Source organism: Temnothorax curvispinosus, unplaced genomic scaffold, assembly GCF_003070985.1.
Source record: "Temnothorax curvispinosus isolate PA1 unplaced genomic scaffold, ASM307098v1 QBEX01007285.1, whole genome shotgun sequence".
Taxonomy (NCBI): Eukaryota; Metazoa; Arthropoda; class Insecta; order Hymenoptera; family Formicidae; genus Temnothorax; species Temnothorax curvispinosus.
The window spans coordinates 1,093,330-1,116,857 of NW_020217065.1; the positions used below are offsets into that span (position 1 = coordinate 1,093,330).

Below are 23,528 nucleotides of genomic sequence, written 5' to 3' on the forward strand. Positions count from 1 at the left end.
ATCTTTCAAGACAAAGGCGACGAAGAAGTGTTGGCTGCGACTGCGGCTTTAACTTCATTCCCTTCTTTTTTTGTTCGTTGTTTCTCCTTCTTCGTGAATTAGTGGAAGGAGATAACAAAGAAAGAATTAAGATTCGTACACACCGACTGAAGAGGGCACACTTACGCGAGTTAATGTATGCACCACGGAAACTTTTTTTAAATCGTCGGCTTAGTCCCTTTCTCGCTAATGGTTGCTGAAACTCTGAAAATTCCTTGCTGCTGCTCAGGTTACTCACCCAGACGAATAACAAGATGAGCATTGGCCTCGACTATCGAAATTATTTTGTAAATTTTTCTTTATTCTCTTTCTCAGTCTTTTTTTTACTATGTTATAGCTTATCGTGAATTATAGAAATGTTAATTTTTATCTATATAATTTACAGTAAACAAATTTCTATTTTGTACCTTCTTCTATATAGTATTGATTTTATTAGACATAACTCATATATATTTATTTTTTTTACAAATACAAAATTATTTAATACTAACATATAAAATATTAATGCATGTTATAAACAAATAAGTAAATCTTTTGAATGTGCCTCTTTTGAGATAGAAATGAAATTGGCATGAAAGATAAAAGAGAAACTGTCGCGTCGGGACTATACAAGCAATCTCGATTCAGGCATCGGCCGCTCATACGCTGAGTTATACCACTCGCCATTCAATTACTCACACGACACACCGCGGATGTGTTCGATTGTTTCGCTTTTGTATACACTCGTGATTTTCTCTTGCATGCCGCGCTCCAGCGCGGACCTAACTCTACCCCCAGGGAGACGTTAATTAACCCGCGCTAGCGGGCTTCAAATAAATTTCGGTTAGAACGTGAGAAGCAACAAATCTGAGTCAGGTGGTGTCAACTGCGGCGAATGCGAGCCACCTCTTACTTGAGTTACTTCAGCGCGGGGGTTTTGCGGCTAGTATGGTATTATGGCGAGACACTGAGAGCGAAAGAGAATGCGAGAAGAAGGGACCGGGAGAACGACGAAGACAAGAATCGCAAGAGAGAGAATAAGGGACTTGAAGGGAAGAACAGAGAATGTAAGCGGATAGAAGACGGACGAAGATGAAGAAACGGAGATAGAGAGGGAAGTGAGGTATCCGAAGGGAAAGCTACCAACAGCGTCACTGCGTCTCCCGCGCGTCCTAATTAGAGAAATTTAAATTCATAGCCACCCCACGGTCTTGAACTTACCCTCGGCATACTCCCGTCTGTACTTTCATCCCCGTTTCTCTCTTCCGCTCATCCCATCTTTTTCTCTTGTCCCTTCGTCTCGCCTCGCTTTCGTCGCTACGTCCGAGCGCGGTGCGCATTCCTTAACTTAAGCAATTACGAATCGTCCCCCCAGTGACTCGGCCGACTTATACCAAAAGATAATGTCATTTTCCATCAGCGTTCTTTACCAGACGAACGATCCCCCTTTAACGCGGCCTTGATGCCGCGTTGACGATCCAATAGCGCTTGTCTCTGGAAACTTGAAGACATCCGTACCACTTAACGGTCTATTTAGAATTTTTCTACAAGAATTTTCACACTACGCGAGAAATTTAAATATATTAAAAGTATATTAGAAATAATATATTAAATATATTGACGAGAGTAATTATTTTCCAACGTTTATCATTAATATTTTTCGTTAAACAAACGATTCAATATTTTTTTTTACAAAGAATTAATATTTCTCAACTAAACATTTCAAACTAAAGAGAGTTAGCTTTGCAGATTCGAAATAAATGATAAATTTATACTATTTTGATATATTTGTTTGATATATTTGTCGTGAGATTTAAGACGAGTGGTAAATTTAAACTAATTTAAACTTTGACATCCTAAACTTTTGGTGTATACGTGTTTCCTTGCGTGGCACCTCTCATGTAGGAGATGTCACGTTTATCGTGTCGGCGGGGGCGATAGACAATGGAGCTACTAAATGTACGTAAATTACCTTCCCTTTACACAGTCGAACGCGCGCATTAGTTGACGAATCCCTCGTATCTTTAGTCAATCTACTGGGGATGAATTAACGACGAGAGGTGGGAACTGGGAGAATGAACCGAGTAGTTCAGACAGGAAATTCGTAGGGTAGGCCCTTGGGTGATCTCGAGAGTGGTCACTAATACTCCCTAAGAACGCCCGGTAGCAGCTATGGAACGCCGTTCCCCATCAACTCCTGCTGCGAACTAACATCGGATGCATTCCTTCTTGATTAGGCTTCCTTGCGAGAGGTGATTTACTCGCATTTGCAAATATAGCTAATTCGATTGATTGACCTAGAGATAAACATTGTTTTCGATCTCAGGATTTATCTCGAGTAGACAGGTTATAGCGATAATAAATGCTGTTTAAAATAAACTCATGTGTGTACATTATGACAAACGCATTGATTATTAATAACTTATGATAATGATGACAATGATTGAAATGTAATTACAACAAATAGTAACCAATAACTGTTATCTCTGCGTAAGCACTTTAAATAATAATACAATATACATTATTATAATTTTACAAATGCACGCTTTATTGTACATGTGTAATCATTTCATTTATGTAACAATTAGAATTTATTTTGTTCTCAATATGCGGTAATGCATGAAATTTATGTAGCTGATGACGGCAAATGGGTTTTCACTGCTCGACATTTGCAGCCTAGAAGTCTGCCCCTAACGTTAAAATCTTTCCAATTTAGTATTCTCTTTTACAGTGGTAGGTCGTGTCTCTCGTGAAAAGTTTGCCTCCGCTAGCGAGTATATTTCTGCTCGGACGTAATTTTTTGCGACCGTGCAAGCTAAAAGCTGTTATAAATCATAGGGTAGCTGGACAGTCATTTATAAGGGAGCCTTTCGAACTCTCGAAGTTGTCGTCTTAAATCACAAAAAGAGAAGTCCGTGAAAAGATTTGAATGGAAAATCACGATTAAAAATTAAGAGCTTCGAGAATTAGCAGTATGTTTAAAATGTACACTGAGTGTATTACATATCGGATAAGTAAACGAACGATTTAATCTAAAGAATTATATTTAGTTGCTTTAGCAGGAAAGATACTGTATACAAGGAAAGAGAAAAAGCTAGCACGAGCCAAATAGAAACTCTGTTCTTTACGACTAAAACTTTATGCTTCCTTGCTTTTAACTTTTTACGGAATTCTGCAGAAGCAAGCTGTTTACACGCGTTGATTGCGGATTCATCAAGTTACGAGTGACGTATTGCTTGGATGCTTTTGCCTTTCGCCGTTCTTTGTTTTTAAACAACCCGAAAATGACATCAGCATCTTGGGTAAAAAATTTAAAAGAAATTGTACCCTTTATAATCAGATTTCTGTTATTTATTTAATCAAATTATTACAAAATTTATTTTATTTTAATACTACATTGCATAAATTCCTTCTGTAAATTATTAATCGTGGTTATTCGAGTTTTGTTTAATAAAAATAATTTTCTGAAATAGATTTCTTTAATGAAGAAGACGTAAGCCATTGTAGATTTTACACAGTAAATATCGAAATAACTTTTATAATACGTTTTGTTACCGCTGCGTTGTGAAATAGAATATCACCAAGAATCGTCCGTTGTGAGACGATGCGCGGTCGCGCGCAGCATGGTGCACGATAAAACGTGAGACAACAACCATTCGGTGGGTCTTTCCCCTTTCCCGCGCTTAGATAAATCTGTGCTTTTTTGCGGATACGGTGCTTCGAGCACCGCCGCACCGCGCGCCGCATCGTTTCGCTTCTACTTGCGAAGACCCCACCAAACACGCGGATGATAGGTACTATGCATGAAAGTGTGTCCGAATGGAGCTTCGGAGCACGTTGCACTTCTGACAAACTGCGACTACCGCAGGTAGTGCCGGTGTGGTTGGTTCTAGGCCCGAAGTTTCGAGGGAGCTAGGTAACGTCGTTGGCACCGGTTAATTTGCATCCCTTAATGAGTCGCTCACGTAACGCTCTTATCTTTACACCCTGCCTCCGCTCCTCTCCCCCCCCCCCCGCGTTCTCGTCAGAGCGATTCTGTGTTCCCCTATCCCTCTTTCTCTCCTTCTATACCGCCACAAGGCATTTTCCTCCTCCAACAGATCGGGCCTCCACCTCCCTAGCTTCAACTTCTTCTCTGTTTTCTTGTCATTCGGCCTTGTTATTTCTAAGTTGTATCCCATCTCCCTTCTTGGCTTCTTTCCACTCCTTCGTCTGTGGTCTTTCTCATCCTCACGACGTATAAGGCTTCAATCTTGCGAAGGTCGAATTGTTTCTTGCCATGCTTCGTGATGCTATATATCCTGTTAGTTAGAAACTAAAAACTCCAATTCGTGTGAAAAAAATCCTTGAAGATACATATCAAATGTAATATTCGACCAATATAACAGCGTTTTACTTAGGAATCTATAAAGAAGTTTTGAGATTATTAAAAAATTGTCTATTCTTTGTAACACATTTGTAATACTTATTTTTAAAGTGTAAGAGAAAACAAAAAAAAATTTTTTTAATGCGAGTTATCCACGAGTTAATATCTTAGATATATAGCGAAGCATGGTTATACATAGACATGGCTGTACATTATAAAAGCCAAACATAATATCAATAAATGAATTATTTATTCATATAGATCTATTAAATTTGTTACAGAAATTTAAAAAAAATAATGTTTTACACACTTTTATCTTTTTTTTAAATTAAAACATATTTTTTAGCTTTTTTAATATTATCTCGTGTTTTTTTTTTACGATAATAAGAATGTTGCAATTGCAGACCTCGAAAATATGTCACCTCGATGTGGCGTTCCTGGTGCACGAAGCACCCCGTCGCTTATGTCGCCCTTCCACCCTTTCCGCTCCACTCCGCTCTGCTCCGTTATTCTTGGTCGGGTGGCTCGGAAAACGCGACGCGACGCATCTGTTGCCAAATTATTTTGCCCACGGGTCCGTGAAAAATTTCCCCCGGTGCCATTATTGTTCCGTTGCGCGTGAGAATCTAGTTATTTGCTCATTTCATTGTTCCTCCTCGCGGCCGGTCCGGAAAATACGTTGCCACTTAGTTTCTGCGGGGTTGCGGCAGAAATGATAGGTAAAATTTCAACATTCAACGAGAAAAATTTACGTAGTATACGTTTCTTCTGCTGGAAATAATAGATTGGCTACAAGCCGATGTTATTTTTACTGTCTGCCACAGATACGTTTCCGAAACAGTACAAACTTTGGTTATGACAGAATATATTATTCTATAAATCTCTCATAATTATACAATATTAAAAGAAAAATAAAACTATATTATTAAATAATTGTAAGTTACTTGTGTCATATGTTTATATATTGTTTAGATTATTGCTGGATATGTTGTACTTTTTTTTATAAGAGCACGATAATCTCAAAATATTTTACAAATAAACAGCACCTAAAAATGAAAAATTAGGATTTTTGCGTTTAATGATAAACTAATTATAATTTGATAACAAAATTATCATACAAATACCATATTCACCTGTAATTTCCGTACATTAGGAACAGAAGCTGATCATAGAAGCGAGGATGTCGTTCCCGCATCATGCAAGCCGGGAGCGCTTATGCTAGTATTACGATAATGTTATGGAAATAGGTCATGCTCGATGCAAATGGAGAAACTTGATGAGTCTTTCTCAGATGTTCAGATCCGGTTTGTAGATGCATCGTCACGGTTTCGCGATGTCATAATGAGGATCGATACGTGGCACTAATGAAGCTTAGACGATTTCTGGAGCTTCGGATATCATTGTCATTGTCTGAACACTTGGAATAATGTAAACGATATAACCATTGTAAATCTTTTCCAGTTTAATTATTTGAATTGATTAAATCTATAGGTTGAAAAGACTTTTTTAACTTCTGATACGAAAAACATGAGGTCTTTCCAATTTCATTTTATTGATTTTGACATCGCATAAATAAATTTTTTTTTATTATCACAGTTACGATGTCCTTTTTACATTTTTGTAAGATATGTCTGTGTATATAAAGTGAGTTAATATATGCATGTGGAAATTATCATTTTAAGAAATAATATAATTAACCATTACATAGTATATAATGAGTACAAATTTTTAACAAATTTTTGAACTTATTTATAAAATAATATCTATTAAATAACTTTAGTTTGGTATTTTAATAATTAGGATATATACATTTCGTAACACGGGTTCAAACATTTACTTGCCTGCTATATTTGGATATATTATAGTTATGACGGTGGCAATGGAATTAAGTTTGCATTTGTAATTTAATTTCATAACTTGTTGCGGATTAATATAATACAAGCTATATTTGAATATCTCAGGCCCAGTTGCACCAACGTCGAGTAACTGTAACCTTCGATTAAATTTACTCTTCGTCTCTTTCTAAGGGAACATTTGGAAAGAGACGAAGAATGAGTTTAATTGAAGGTTACAGTTAATCGACGTTGGTGAAACTGGGCCTTAGTATATCTTCTTATGTGGTTGATGAACGTCGAAGTATTTTCCTCATTATTTACGTCGTCTAGCGAGAGATATTATTTCGTTTGATATATGTATATACTTTTCACTATCTTATTGAAATATATATGTATGTATATACGATTCTGTACAATACATATATATGCCAGTTTTATTATAGAGATCATCATTAATCAAATGAAATGTAAAATAATTGTTCTCTTTGTTATGCAGTATGGCGTAATTACTGAAATCAATTTTGGCGTGGCAGGAAATACATCATTAAATTCAAAACTTTACACAATGCATGCTACATTTTAAATAAATATATTGAACTTATTAAGATACATTAGAGTTTCTTAATACGCCGCACAAAACTTTTATCATTTTTTAATCTTTTATTATTTTGAAATATCTATTTTTAGCAAAGTATAATTAATATTTTATATTAAATGAGATTAATGTGTTAATTAAGTATTATTAAAAAAATGAAAATTTTATCAATTTTAAATAAGTTTATAATTAAGAACGAGGTAGATATTGACAATGTGGCAAAGTGTTATTATTGCTGCATTTTAAATACTGGTTAATTACGTAATTAATGTAATTATAATTGCTAATAAAATGATTTTAATATGCAAAATTTATTTATCGCAAAATAAAAGCTAAATTAAAAATAAAAAAGTTAAAACCATTAGTACTGACACTGTATTAATATATTATACATAATGCAAGCTCTATATTCTAACGCAAAAAGTGTAATAAATAATATTGTATGTCACGAATATTCAAAAGCCAGATACCTATATAAAATAAAGAATAAGTTAATTAAATAGAATTATTTAATATTGTAACAAAACGTAGTTATAAATAAAAAATATATTGAAGTTTGTTCTTTCCGAATGCATTACAAAAAGGATAGAAGTATAAGATAAACATAATCGAGTATTGAAACTATAAGTGAGAAAAATAGGGCAATAACTCTGGAATTGAGAGAGATTACTTCCAGTAACGCAGAAAGGAGAATAAGTAAGTAAGAAATATAGAGGTTACGAGAGTCGTAAAGGTCGACCGCAATGAATAGTTCATTTCTCTTTGAAACTTTGAGGTACACGATGATGATTAGCGAAGATTTTGCGGGAATTTGCCCGGTGAGAGGAAAGTAACGGAGGGCAATAAGAGTAAACTAATCTTAAAAGTTGAATGAATACCAACAATTTGCTATACAATAAAATGCTTCTAATATTTAACGCCATAAGAAATTCGTTGTGACGTAGGAAATGCTCGCACTGACATTTACACCTCGTCGAGAATGCGACGGTGTATCGTTCTTACGAGATAATTCCCTCCGCGAGACGGCAAAGAAATAATTATTCGTGTAATTACACTTACTTGCGCGACGATATGTTTGTGTAATGAATGAATGCCACGGGCATGACCGGAATCTTCAATGTGTGCGATTTTTCCCGACGCGTCCTAATGTATTTGCCGATTACTGTGATTAATTAACATTACGTTAGTGTGTATATAATTTGAATGGAATTAATAGATTTACCTAAATTGCAATATCAATAAAATAAATAACATTTTACGCAAAATATTAATTGTCATTTGCAAATGCAGGTATAAACATGATTTCTTTAACAAAGAAACGTTTTCATGAGACAATATATTTATGCTATATTTATAAGAAACAGTAGCGTTATTTTTTTGAAATCATGCTGACATGTGGAACACGTGTGCTAAACGTCATGTCGTCCGTCTGTCGCTTTATCAAGAGTCCTATTTTATGTCTGCTGCACTGGCAGCACTACTAGTAACAGTAGTATCTTCTACCTTAGTCAGCCAATATCTCGCATATTGGCAGTTCTCAATTTCCATCGTTCATTTCTATGCATAGTAATCTTACGTAAGGAAACAAAATAAAAACCAAGTAAAAGATTCATCGTTGTTTTGTGTTTTCTATAAAATATACCATAAAATGTCATATCTTAAAGATACATTTTATGGTATATTTTATATCTTTGATAGATTATATTTTTGATTAATCTAAAGTATTTTTTATATAAAATTGCATAAATTTTTAATAAATAATAATAATCAATTTTTATTGTCTCATTTAAAGTCTATTTTCTATCTAGAAATTTTGAAAAAATAAATCATGTCTACGATCTACAACATAATCACAAAATCTAATATAGAAATTTAAAAAAATATATCCATTTAATCTTTAATCTTTGCATGCACTATAACATTTCTAAACAAACTTATCTTCTTATAGTTTCCGATCCTTTTGTGTTCACCTTTTTAGTCGTTGCCTACATTTAACCCAAGTGAAGTGCCTTGAAAATAATAAAACGCCATATTTCAAGCAAACTCCTATCGTTGAAGTAGTTATGCAAATTTCAAGAGCGACTCCCTCTACTTGAGATGGTAAGAGCGGAGAGCTCTGCCAGTGACATTTTTAATTATTCAATGAAAACTCGATCATGGATATAGACTTAAAATGTTCATTGTTACATTAATTTCTTTTAATATTTGATCATATTTATCTTATATCGATGTACAATTTTCGTCATTGTCATAAATCGTAATCATAAAAATATCTTTATATATCGAAATACCAAAAGTAACCTATTTAAATTAAAAATAACGGAAATTAGATACAATGCAAATTTATATTATTACATGTTTTGTAATATATTATATAAAATTATATCTATATCTTTTCCAAAATTTTCATAATTATCATAGATTATAGCATAAATTTTGTGTTTATTTCCATTTTATTTCTTTTAACCGCATAATTTAAAGAAATATATCTGTTATTTTTCTCTGATTTAAATTGCAAACATTTTATTGTACGCTATATCACGCTACAAAGCATGCTCTATATAACTCACTGTATGCGCGGTCTTCGTAACTCACACTTCTTTATAAATATTAAATGACTACAGAGAGTCCATGTGTGTCCTATGGAATCAGATATTGCTATCTTTTATCGTCTTTGATCTTCTGAAAAGGAAATTGTTTAGAGGACAGAAACTCAGATATATATTTTTCAGCGTTATATTTAATCAATATATATATATATATATACACACACACATGTTGGAATAAAAAAAGTTTGATATAATATTGACAGAATCATTATTTATTCTGCAATTATAATAATAATTACAACAAAGATAAGGAATTTATTTATATATAAAAATGTTTTAATAATAAAATATATTTAATTGAAATTTATCTTATTTTTAAAACTTAAGAAGCTTATATTCCATAAATATGATTTCGTTGTATACTATATACGAAACAGATAATTTCGCTTTTTCGCGTCAAGTAAGACAGATCGATAGAATACGAATCTAATAAATCCGTAATGAGTGCAATCAAAGCGGTATCGCGTAACTACATGTTACATGTTACTCGCGCCAGAAGCAATTGTGTCCGCAATACCACTTCTCATAGGCACAAATCTATGACATATTCTCGACTGCTCTTCAATTTGCCTACCCCATAATTGTAAATCACAGCAACAAGTTACTAACTGGTTGTCTAATGCGAGTGCCGATATGTACTTAGTTCCAATCCGGATTTTTCATTGATCAGATATTGATAGAGAAAATAATTAATATTATTGTTCATATCTCTAAAGAAAGGAAAATTATAAAGCTTCTGATAAAATTCTCTTTCTTTTTTATATATCTATACTAGAGGAAGTTAAAAATAAAGAATAACGATTTTATGAAATACATAACGTCTCTCTGAGTGTACAACGAGTACATATAAGTCTCAAGAGTAAAATTAGCGATCAACTTGTCATTCGATTAGCCGTTTTCTCTGATTTCCAGCTGCGCTGTACTTTTTCTAGCTTTTCACCCCGCATTGTGGCAATTACCGGCATGCCGGCGAACGGTGGAGTCAGCTAAACAAAAGACCGTTAAAGCTATCCCCGATATCCGCATCCTCTGCTTCCGTCCGATCTCGTTTATTTCGTATCAACCTTTTCCATCAGCTTCATCAAGTGTTTCTTTTGTGCCGCCTTTCTTTTCCGATCGCTAGAATGAATCGCACAATTTTACGATTGTCTTATCCCCCTCTCTCTTCTTTGAGAATATTATTATATGTATATATCTGAATTGCAACAGTTTCAATTGGTGTTAAATATTATTCTATTGCAATCAAAATTAAATTCTTTCTCAGCGAATTTCAAAATACTAATCAGTTTAACATTTAACATAATATATACGATTAATGGCATACTCAATGATTGTGTGATATCTCTCGTGATAATTATAATCATTTTTAAGAATTGATCAATGATCAATTTCGTACAGATATCAAGATAAATGATATTGTAGAATGTAATGTATAGATCGATTTAATCGATTCAATCATAAAAACGAATTCGTGTAGGCATGACGCGAGAGGAGGAATTTAGAATTAAACACCAAGTGGACTCGAGACACTCCAGGGTTAAATAAATCGACCCGTATATGAAGTCGTTGCCAAAGTTACGTGAGCGCACTCGTAGTCAAAGCGGGGCTCGCTTATCTCTTTGGTTATTCAATTATGACGATTTGATCCGAAGGAGGGTATACGTCTCGCACACCAGCACGCTTTGTACCGATGCGGCAGCGGAGGCCCTTCCGCGATAAATTGAGCTCTCAAGAAGGTCTGCGATTGCCGTATATATGTGAATCGATGTGGAAAAGGTGAATGGGCTTGCAGCAGTTCTGATGGCGCTGGAGAAGAAAGGACGGCGATGGGTTTCGCCTCTTTCTCTCTTCTCTCTTTTTTCCCAGCCCTATAATGTACGCACATACACACGTCTGGCCTCGATATGCAAAATCGCTGAATATGGCCGTAAAACGCAGGCGGCGTGTATGCCAATATGGCGAGTATGGGAGATCGAGTTCTCTTCTTCTCTTTCTTTCTTCTTTGTGCAGCCGATAGAGAATGGAAATATTAACGATAACATTTTCACGTGCCATAATGTTTTTTAAACGTTATGATTGACAGCCTACATATTGGTTAATAACCGCGTAATTATTTTAACAATTTATTTTATACGAATATTGGCGGCTGTATTCTTATTTTTCATTAGATTGCTTGCGATAACCATTTTTTTAATAACAATTGCGATTGATCTAAAGTTAGAACACGAACAAAGCGATATATTTTTATATGTCAAACCAGATTTACTACTGAAAATTGATCAAAATTTTGGCACGTCCCAAGAAAACGATATATTTTACGTTTGTAAGCGTCCAACCATTTTCGAACAATCGTTTCTCCATGTCGACTGAAATGTCTCATTTCCTAAAAGGAACCCAATTTCCGCGTAGTTCCGAACAATCGGGAATAAGACGCGAACGAGATCGTGATTTGCAAACGATTGAATTCAAATTATGGAGATCTTGCTAAAGTGACAGAACGGAAGTTCTTCTTTCCTTTTACTTGCCGTACAAAATTTTTTTCTTCGTTTCTTAGATATTCTATTATTTCGGCGTACCTATTAAGAATATGACAATTTAAAAAAATTCTGTTTTTATAAACAAAACGAGATATAGTTATATTAATCTTTGAAATATGAGGAAATTATAAATTCATCTTTGTTATTTTTTTGCACAATTATATCCTATTCAAAGTAATATTTGTGTCATAATACATATTAGTTTACACAACATAGCAATCAACGTCAATAATAATCATTTAATGTTAATAATGATTAATAAAAGTTTATTAGTATTTAAAAAAAGATTTTTAAAATTAAATGTGTCAGATAGAAATCAACCTTAAAAATATGATTAACTTAAAATAAGTCGTAGTAAGAATATTGATAATGAGATTATTCTGTATTTCATAATCAAATTGACATTAGAAGATAATTATCTCTTAAGATAACGATATCATTTCGAAGCTGCGAATACGTATTCGGGTGCTATTCTATGTAGAAACTAAATAAATAACTAATAATTAATTTAGTTTTTAGTTCATTCTTAAAAAAAATTTTGTTTTATAAATATATAATTTTTTATGAAAAAATTAGTAGCATTTTTTATAAAAATTCTAAACATTTTTTATTTTATTTATATTGGATTATATTAGCTTATAAGTTTATTTATCATTAATTAATGCGTTTTTTAAACGAATATAATAGAATAAAGAGCTATGAATCTATATCGCAGTCTGTAATCCTTTGCATTTTTACATCAAAATGGTGACAACAAGACTAGAATATCTATCAATCGCAATTTTGTGACGATATTTTAGAGATAGTATCGTGGAAGCGACGACGATCAAATACGATTTTCCTACCCCTTCGGATCTTTCCATCTCACCCGTTTTCGACTCATTTTGTGCTACTTCTCTGATGTCATTTGGAAAAAAAAAATCAATATTATTCTTCACATATCTTATTGGTCTTGCCGAAAGGCGCGAGTTTATGAGAAAATGACGACGAAGGAGGAAGATTTTGTGTTCGTCTTCGGCAGAAACGAAAGCACAGCGATGGAGAGAGAGAGAGAGCGAACGGACGAGATAGAGGTAGAGAGCTAGAGCTGGCCGTTGTGTGAAAGCGTCAGCACACACGTTTGTATGGTGGGTTGCCCGACAATAGGCATTGTGCACCCGCCATAACCAGGAACCGAACGCGACAGCACCACGCCAGCATTGTCCGAGTGTCAGCCAGCATCCTTCTCCTCTCTCGCTTTCTCTCCCTGACTCTCTTGCGCTCATCCTACATTTCGTTCATTTCGTTTCACTCTTTATAAATCCCTTCTTTTCTCATTTACTCGCTTACCTCGACCCTCGTCTTCTTAACATTTTGACCGAGTATGATCTGCAACAACCCTGCAGATGTAAATTAAAACGAAACTGTCGCTATTCGCGATCGTTGTGTGAAATATTTAAGTCGCAGATTTATCATGATACACAAATGTAATGACACGCGTATCTGATAAGGAATCGTAGAGAAGGGTGGGAGCGATAGAACAATTTAGACTGATAAGAAGGATCCATTGATCGGGTATATAAAGAGGCCTTAGATAGTCGAATGCACAATCTGGTGTGATTCGTGCGAAGAGTGAAATTAAAAAAAAGAAAAACTTTCAAGCCTCAAAATGAAAGGTAAGTCTATTGCTTGAATAAGATGTGATCAATGAGTTTTAAATACAGATATTCAGTATAATTGTCATGTAAATTACACAAAAATATATTATAATAAATATAGGGCATAATGTTCTGTAAATATCAAAATTAATTTGATTTTTTTTATCAAATTGAAGTTGTTTTTAAAATATGCATAGCAAAACTTACGAAAAAAGTTATAATCTGATTAAAACTGTGGTTATAATTTAGAAATAAAAAATTTGTGCTATACTTTACTGTAAATTTGCATTTTTACTTGATCTATAAATCTATATAATTTATCATGTAAAATAATACTCACATTGTATACGTCTCATATCACACGTGTTCTCACTATTAAAGCTTAAGCAAAAAATTAATGAAAGATAGTTCGTTTACTTGTGTTTATATTTTCTAATTTATATTTAATAAATTTTAGCCATATTCTCCATTGTGCTTTTGGTGTGCTTGTTGGGTGTATTTTATGCCCAAGCACAGGAAGTCCGATGCCCAGATAGAGTACCAAGAGAAGACGAGGAAGCCATTCTCATTCCTCATCCCACCAACTGCAAACATTACTTCGTCTGTGACTATGGCCGACCGATTGTGATGAAGTGTCCTGATGACTTACACTTCAATCCCACAAAAAAAGTTTGCGATTTTCCGTTTCAAGCTGGATGCATTGTTTATCCCTAATCAGTTTATATCTACAATGATAGAATTGCCTGCAACATATACCGATGTGTGGACCGCTATTGTATTGTGTTATTGTATTACGTTATCACTGCACGGCTTATACAAACGACATTATATTGTACATACTTTTTAATGAATAAATTATCCATTGCTTAATATTATTTCGTGTACGTTTATGAGTCTATTCAATTTAATTAATTAGTAAATGGCAGGCAAAATCAATACTACCCGATGAAGATTGCTTGATAATATGATAACAAGTGTTCGTGATAGATCAATCAGATCCGAAATCAACAATTGCGTGTTCAAATTCTGCTGAGATTTTATTTAAATTGTACACGAATTTCAATCATTTAAATATAAGTTATTTGTATCACTCAATGTTTTTTATATTCAAAAAATCTTTTTATTTTTTTCTCAAGAGATTAAAATTATAACTTAAAAATTTTTAATTATGTTTTAATGTTTCGTATTCCATTTTGTTAGATTTCTATCTTTTTTTTTATTTTTTTTCAAATTATTTATTGTGAAATAGAAGTTCAAATTTTACAAGAACTTAAATATTACAAAATGTTAAATATTATTTATTATGTGTAACATAGTAAACAATCTATAAGTGTTGATAAGTATAATAAGTAACATTATCGAAGAACTTGTAAAAGCACTCGAGTATAAAAGTTAATACATTTGTAGTGTATAATTTTCGTATCTGTAGAAATACGTTGCACGCGTATGTGAATTAAATATTACAATCGTAATGAAGAAACAATTTCGACGTATTTCAAAATAAAAAAAAAAACGTTACGGGTTTGCGAAATATACATACATATATCTTGCATCAAATTACAGTGGAAATCTTCGCGGTACGCGAATATTTCGCCACATCTTAGCATCAATAGTTTAATGTCAAACAGGTGTGCAAGTGCGTTTTATGTAACAGGCGGCAACGAATAAATCTAGAATAGTAATTGCACGCATATGAATGAGAATAGGTCAGCCATGAAGAATTTACTACTTAATCGCACTTTTCCGGAATTGCTGCGTTTAGAGAAACTCTTCTGCGCAACAATGATCATTTAAAGAATAAGTACTCCAGAATTAGGTTAAAAACCTTTAAATATTTCTTTATATGTATCTCTTAGGTCAGAAACATAATATGCATTTTACACTTCGCGTACATCCTTAAAACATAAATAATTTTTGTATTTCTATTTTTTATACTTTATACTGTTTTTTGTACAATTCTTGGGATACTTTAAATGCGTACCTATAGAAAAGAAGAATGACAAACTGAAGGATAGAATAATAACAAGTAGAGTGAAAAGCAGTACAATGAGCGGATGACAGATAATAGGAAAGACCTCATCATTGAACGGTGACACTGAAATTCCCTATTTCGTTTCGAGCTCTGATAGAGTTCGTCGCTTTCATCGCCTACGCCGCTACAAACTCTTCATGTTACATCGCGTCGCGCCGACGACGTCGCTCTTCGTCCGTCAGTTAATGTCGTATTCTCCTTGCAAAAAGGAGAATGGGAGAAAGAGGCGCGTGAAAGGAAAGGAACGAACGAAGAGTCGGACAGAGAACTGCGAACGCGGATCGAGACTTCTTATCGGTACGAGTCAGCTACCGGCTGCCGCCAGCCAGCTCGCTTACGCGCATCTCGTATGTTCCTTTTCATCCCTCGTTTCTCTCACTTCCACCCTCGTCGCGCTCTCTCTCTCGCCCGCAATACCTTTTTTCTTCCGTTACTTCCGTACCGGCTTCTCGCTTTACTTCTGCCATTTCCCACCTTGACACTCGCCGAAATGTATCCGGTCGGTGGAAGCGTCGACGAGGGCGCCGTTAATGGATTCTATTCTGTATCAAATTGGAAACCGATTGGTTGCCGTCATTGTCATAAGATGCGCCGCGAGATAGATGTATATCGATTGATCCGGGAGCGTTTCATCATTTGTTAATTTTACTGTGGCGAAAGGGGACCTATAATTGTCGAGGCTATATTCTTTACACTACAAAAAATAAGTGTGTTCGACGTGTGTTTAACGTGTGTGGAAATAAAACATAATGCACTTTATCACGTGTACTGAGCGATTGCTGTGTTGATGCTACACACTTATTCGTTCTGCAACGCACGTAAGCGTGTAGTTTCAACATGTTAGAAGGTGTACACACTTTATATCAGCAACACGTTAATTCGAACACACATAAAGTGTGTTGAATCAATACGAGAAATACTATTTTACACATATTCTACGATGCAACACACGTTGATAATAACACACGAGCGAAAATAACACGGAAAAAAGCAACACAGTTTAAGCGTGTTAAGGAGGTTGGTTGCCGTCTGGTATCAGATCATCCGATAGATGGCATCCGATAAGATCCGTTTCTCAAATTTAAAATAATGACGAAAGATGATATAAGAATGATGACGGAACTGCACATTGCACAACTTGTATATAAGTTGTTTCGTGGCATACACTTTTATAATAAAGCGTGGCACTCTTTTGAATTAATGTGACGTTAATGTAACTTTATTTTAGTAAATAATATCTTTATTTTTGAAGACTGCACACTACAAACACAAGTGTGTTACTTTTACACATTTTAAGTGCATTATTCATTGTAGACTTCTTACACGTTTTATCGTGTGTAAATTAAAAACACACTTGAAGTGAATTTAATTTACACACGATAAAGTGTGTAAAAAGTGTCTACAATGAATAACGCACTTAAAATGTGTAAAAATAACACATTTGTTTTTGTAGTGTAATCATGTTGATAAATACATATAATAAATATTTGCAAATATACTTTTTTGTCTCGCATAAAGATGCACGAAAGTGTTATCAATTGAGAAATCCGAAGATAAAATTATTACGGTATAATATAGTTTCAAAACAATTTTTTATCATCATCATGATTTTAGAAAAGCTGCTAACGATAAATTCTCATAAAACCGTATTTATCCTTCTCACAAAATGCGGATGTACTTCATAATTACAAGTTCGTATTTTAGCACAAACTGTATTTAACCTTTACTCATTTGCGCCGTTCTTCTCCGCTGTTTGGAAAATAAAGAAAATTTGGGATACATAATCCACCGTTTAATTTATGTAGCTTGTTTTACCAGGTGGTACGTTCCGTCAAGGCGTTGTGCGCGGCAGGAGGCGAGGGTGAATTAATAGCCAGACATTTTTCTAAGTAAGGAAGATAGAGAATGCAAAAGTGAGGAGGGATAACGAAAGAGAAAGAGAGACGCAGTGATTATAAAACGTTCAGATGGCGTGCAAAGAACGCGGAAGCCTCCTTTTGCACGAGACGTGCAGTAAGCTTAGGCTTCGTCGGCAGATTACAGTCTTGTTGCGTGTCTCCTTGGACTTGTACATTTATTACATGAATTACTAGCATTTTTTATTGAATAGTATTATCGCTTTTCAATTGCTGATATCAAACCGTGCCTTGCTTTTTGACTGAGTTCTTTAACATTGAAGGTAACGAAATAAAGAAAAATGATTAAACAATAGAAAACTTGAAAATTCTAAATTTTAACTCGCTATTACTTTCACATTGTTAGTAGACATAGTTAACAGAACTGCAACATCGTATTCTTTTCAGTAAATAATAATAAATCATACTTTCTGGCAGTACTGGAAGTAATTTGGCACAAAACATTAAGTAATCGACAGAATACTTTGCGCAATTCATACTTACCGTTAAGATTGTATTAGTATTTTATTTATGCCAAAATTTACGCAGCTTATCGAGAAGTTAAAAGCGATATCATAAGTCTAGATCTTTGCAAAGTAACATATTCTGAAAGAAGAATGTGCTGAAAGCAATATGAGAATTCAACGCATCACATTATATTTATTCAACTAAATGGCACTTCAACAATATTGTTTTTACACAATCCATGTTTGGACTGTGTATATATATAAATGACAGACCAATAGAAAATTTTAAAGCTATCCTTTTTAACTTAAATTTCTAACAACACTGTTGTAGCAATTTACGTGAGTTTAAAACTATTAAAATGAGCGATTATATATTTCCCATGAGTTTTAAGATACGTATTTCATGGATAAAATTTTTAGGCAATTTTCATGACAAAGCCGCTTTCTCATCCTTTAGTACAATAAACTTATCAAAATATTGTTTTTCTGAAAGATCCAACTTTACGAAGATAGCAAGAAATTCTATTTTCCTGTTCTATGTGAAATAGCTTCTATCACGTATTACACATTAAATATTTTTATTTCTTTTCGGTTCTACGTCGGGAAAATACGGATATTGTCGAGCATTATTACACTTAGAAACTCTGTATAATAAAGATTATGAAAATTTTAGCGTATCTTTCTTCAATAGCATCGCTGAAACCTTATGAGAAGTGCTGATATCTTTTTGTTTGCCATATTACGGAATGAAAAAGTAGAGCAGAGCCGGCTGAACGGCTGGCAGTCGTCCTACGATGTCCCCGAGGAAATCAAATTATCGATATATGTGGAACCGATGTGCACACGTAACGTATATATGACGTATGAAGTGCAAGCTGAGAGCACAGGTGGCCGACTGATATTGGTTTTGCTTCCGGATTTGGCGGACACCCCTTACAGCGGTAGACGCAAGCGAGACTCGCTACGAAGGGCAATTACCCCACTAAATATTCACAAGTTCATTACAAGCGGAGTTGGATGCATTCACCCTTTTCCCTTCTCTCATCCTCTCCGCTCTTTTGCCTCTTGTCTTTACTTTCTTGTTCCTCCAATACAAGTACACATTTTTGAAATAGACTTAGCTCCATAGGGTATTTCTTTCTTTACGACGCAAGTAAATATTGTAAATAAAAAATTTTCTATTTCGGAAATTAGTGTGTAATTATTTTTCCCGCGGCGTGAATATAAATTCTCGGTGAGTATAATAGTTATGCGCAATGCTCAATCGCATGATAGATAAAATTGTTATAAATTATAATATCTTTTGAAAGGTAAATTTGCTGGTAAAGACGCGAATTTTGAAGTATATGTATAATATTCGCTTATTGCGCGAAAATTGAGATGTTTTTAATACAATTCTTCATTGTTGATTACATAATAAGAATAATTCATGCCTTTCTCTTTACATGCCATCAATAAATATCTTAAAGCGATAATTAAAATAAATGCCAATTTTACTAAAAGACTGTTACAATTTTCGAGATTTAATCTTTAAAAGTATGATTTTTAAATTATCTTTTTTTAATTCTTATTTTATTCTAATTATAGAAAGAATTTTCCTTGTATTCGCCGCTATCGCGCATTTTGTCATTTATTAAGATAAAGACGATGGTCATATTTTAGATCTTCGATCGATAAGTTTTATCTAATCGGATTTTTAATTGTGACGATAATGTTGGTTCAGTTTGATAAGACCTTGAACTACATTGTATAGAACATCTCCTTTTAATTCAGAACTTTGATATCTAATACTGCTGTCGCGGCACCAGGTTATTTCATCACTGCGGAGAACGTTATTGAAAAATTGTATATAAAATGACTCTTTTATTTCAATCAGATAGGGATTAACTTTATATGACTCTCGTGTATTAGGTTTTTATATAACACCTTTTATATGCAGGCATGGCTGGAAATCTAGAGCTAACGGCGGTTCTCAGCACGCTGCTCGGACACTCTGCGAGGTTTCCGACAAAAAGCTCATAAAAATTTAATAGATCGTTCGGCCCGAATGCAACGGCAGGCTTTTTATGGCTTATAAATGTTTCGTTTGACCGAAAACAATTTTCTCGGTCCGAAGATCACGGTATAAACTTGCTGCGGCGTTGGTCAGTTCAATATATCTTTCTAGAGACATTAATACCTTTAATCTGAAAAATTCGTAAGAATACCGAATTTAAAGTTAACTTGATATTAACTATTTGAAACCTAATCCAGTTTTTAATAGCGTTAATTTTTAAATCATTCATATTGCAGTGACATGCTAAAAATACATAATTAAATAAAAATAAAATAAAATAATTTTATTTATTATTAGTATTTAAATAAAAACGAACAAATTATTTACTTCTCTATATTTTACTGATTTGTTTCAATTACATGAACTAGATGCTAATACAATTAACATTATTAGACAAAAGTTAATAGTGTCTGTGAGATTGATTTCTGGCATATCACATTTTGCTCACAATTTTCGAGGAGATCACATTAACTATTCTGCAGAGATCCCGATTAACATTCGATCGGTTATCGTCGGTACGTCGATGTGATATTCCGATTTATGTACGGTGCTGATAACAATCCAGCGGATCATTGAAACTCACACATTGATTGATCGACAGATATGATATCAGAAATTATTATATTCTTCCAAGGCAATTGTGTATATCACATTTTATAACAATGGAATAAGCATGTTTAACGAATCTTAACGATGCGACGAATTATTATAAATATAATATTTAAAAAATTAACTGCAAATATAATTGCACATAAGCGAATATTTATTTAAATCATAATGAGCTGTTAGGAGTTGACAACTTTGTGTTTTTTAAATAATTGAAGCGAAAATACGCTCAATCACCATGAAAGTGGTATTTTTATACTAATATTGTAAATAAGATTGATACTGAATACTTGAAATTTTCTTCCGATATTCTAGAATTGAGTTAGCACCTTAGCATTCAGAGGCTGTTTTCACTTTTGCCATTCGCATGGAATCCGCACTCATAATCCTATTGCTTTACTTTATGAAGATATTGCGCAGATGCAAAAGGTGGAATTAGCCGCGCGAGGGCTGTAAAGGAAAGGGCGACGGAGCTCTTCTCCCTCGAACTCGATCTGGATTTACGATATTAGTTGCAACAGCACCTGAACTCGAAGCAGCCAACCTTGTTTTAAACTATCTCAGACTGGTTCCTTACCCCACGCACGCGTTGAATTGGTTTCCTTTATTTATTTCGATACTTTGTGTACTACAGTTTATGCCTAAATCTCTCGCTTCCCGATTTATATATTAAGGAAATAACTTTCATCTTATTTTATATAAGTTTATATGTGATAAATATTTCATAATTTGAATGATACACATATAAATATTAACTACTATGTTGATATACATATTTCCACTTACATTTTTATTGTGCAAATAATTCTTTAGATATTTCATGTTTGTACATTTTCTCTCTCTCTCTCTCTCTCTCTTTCTCTTTCTCTCTTTCTCTCTCTTTCTCCCTTTTCTGCGTTACCACTAGTTTGGATAGATCGGGGCATTTATATAACATATAAAACCCCCTTGGAATAGGAAAATTTATGTACTATCAGATAGTGAAAAAGCAATATAAATGAGATTTTAAGTATACCTACCGCAAACACGTATGTATTGCATGCGAATGCGCGCGTTTGCTTTCATCTTCTCGTTTTCTTCCTTTTAAGCATATCTTCTATTTTCATCTATGAAAGAGACATAATAAATAATCACATAATAAATAGCACGGACATATTCGATCGACAGAAAGTGACTACAGTATTATTTCTTCAATACGATCTCTCGACATTTTTAGAAATTAAGTCGCAAGTAGCTTTTAGAAAATTGTAATAATGTGTGTATATATATATATATATATATATATATATAACATTTTTCGATAATAACGAAATAATGGATTATTACAATGAGATGGTATTAAACGTCATAAATCAATTTCTTTACATTGTAAGAAGATAATTTTATATGAATTAAATAAAAATTAAATTTATTTTGCTAATAAGTGTAAAGATAACGTTTGTTTTGCAAGTATACATTTGTAAAAGCGCGAAGTAATAAAGGGGACACATGCGTTCGAATAAAGGGGATGCGTATCAAAATACATCGCGGAGTAAATCATATCAGAATACTGAATAAATGCATAAATGAGAAAGCGTGGTTAAACGCTGAATAATTCGAGGTAATTTCGAGGCGAAAAACTTTCATTTGTGTGAAAAGGCTTTTGAAAGTAAGTAAGGGCGGATTGTTGTTAGAAGCTATGGGGCAGCAGCCAAGTCGCTGCGCGCTGGTGTGAATTTCATTAAAGCAGCAAATGAATAAAGAAAGAGCGAGACAGTCCGCGAAGAGAAACGAATGAATTCATAGTTTTTAATATTTGTTTATTGTACTGTCTTGACAAGAACGAAAAAGGCATGGATCAGGATATTGCAAGAGAGGTGTAAGAAACATCCTTGCTTACAGCTGCTTATTATTCAAGTTTCTCGCTAAAGGCGTCGTTCTTTCATAAGATGGAAGATTAGTACTTTTATTCCACCGTAAGCGCGCGGGATGATTGCCGGTGATAAATTTCGAGAGCCCCGAGGGAATAATTAAAAGGCGCGATACGATAAACTAGAAAATATATTACGTGGTTTTAAGAAAAATACTCAATCGTCACTTATAATGTATTTTCTATGCAATCATCGATTAATTAGTATTTTCGCACAAAGAAGAAGGCGGTTGCTTTTGCCTTATTTCGAAATCGTTTATTTTCAAAGTAGTTGTTTGCAAAGAGGCAAAATTTCAAGGATATTGCCTCTGGTCAATGGCTCTCTGCATTTGAATGGATGATATAAACGATAGAAGTGATGTTGAAGGACGTGATATAGGAGCTGATGTTAAAGGACAAAGAGAGGCAAAAGGCAGCGGGAGCAGGAGACACAGGTCGGTTTTCGAGGGCCCAGCAGAATGTTGCGTCGGTACTGTCGATGAATAGAGAGGTAATGAATCGCAGTGGACACCAACATGGAAGAGGCGAGGCAATTCTAGGCATTTGGCTGGACTTTGCCTAAAAAATGCATATATATATGTGCAGATATATATATATATATATGCGCATACGTATACTAGGATCTCGCAATTCACTTGCGATTTGTACTTCCGGCAATAGATACGATGGATAGGTGTAGGCTGAGCACAGCACACATGACACACTAAAACTATAAAATGACATTCTTCTTCTTATTAGAATACTAGTATTGATATCATATATTAAGGAATGTAGTAACTAAAAATGTTAGACACATAAATATTCTTATAATATCTTAAAAATGTCTTCTCTCTCCTTTATTTGATTTTATTTTTACACTTTGAATTTCTCTTATGATCGACCGTTCCTGTTTGTGACAGCTGTGCGCTTGAAAATATAATTTATGGGACAGAGTTGCTTGATTTATATATATTTGCCAGCAACACA

The 23,528-nt window shown here is 33.9% G+C and overlaps 2 protein-coding genes across 5 annotated transcripts in view; both read left to right on the forward strand.

Annotated features, from left to right (window-relative positions):
• LOC112456887 (nucleolysin TIAR) overlaps positions 1-23,528 on the forward strand; it is a 529,776-nt gene that overhangs the window by 55,818 nt on the left and 450,430 nt on the right. The window lies entirely within an intron of this gene.
• Positions 13,556-14,472, forward strand: LOC112456890 (peritrophin-1-like). The gene is made up of 2 exons (XM_025019680.1): positions 13,556-13,615; positions 14,055-14,472. The coding sequence occupies exons 1-2, from the start codon at positions 13,609-13,611 to the stop codon at positions 14,309-14,311; spliced, it is 264 nt and encodes an 87-aa protein (XP_024875448.1). The 5' UTR covers positions 13,556-13,608; the 3' UTR covers positions 14,312-14,472.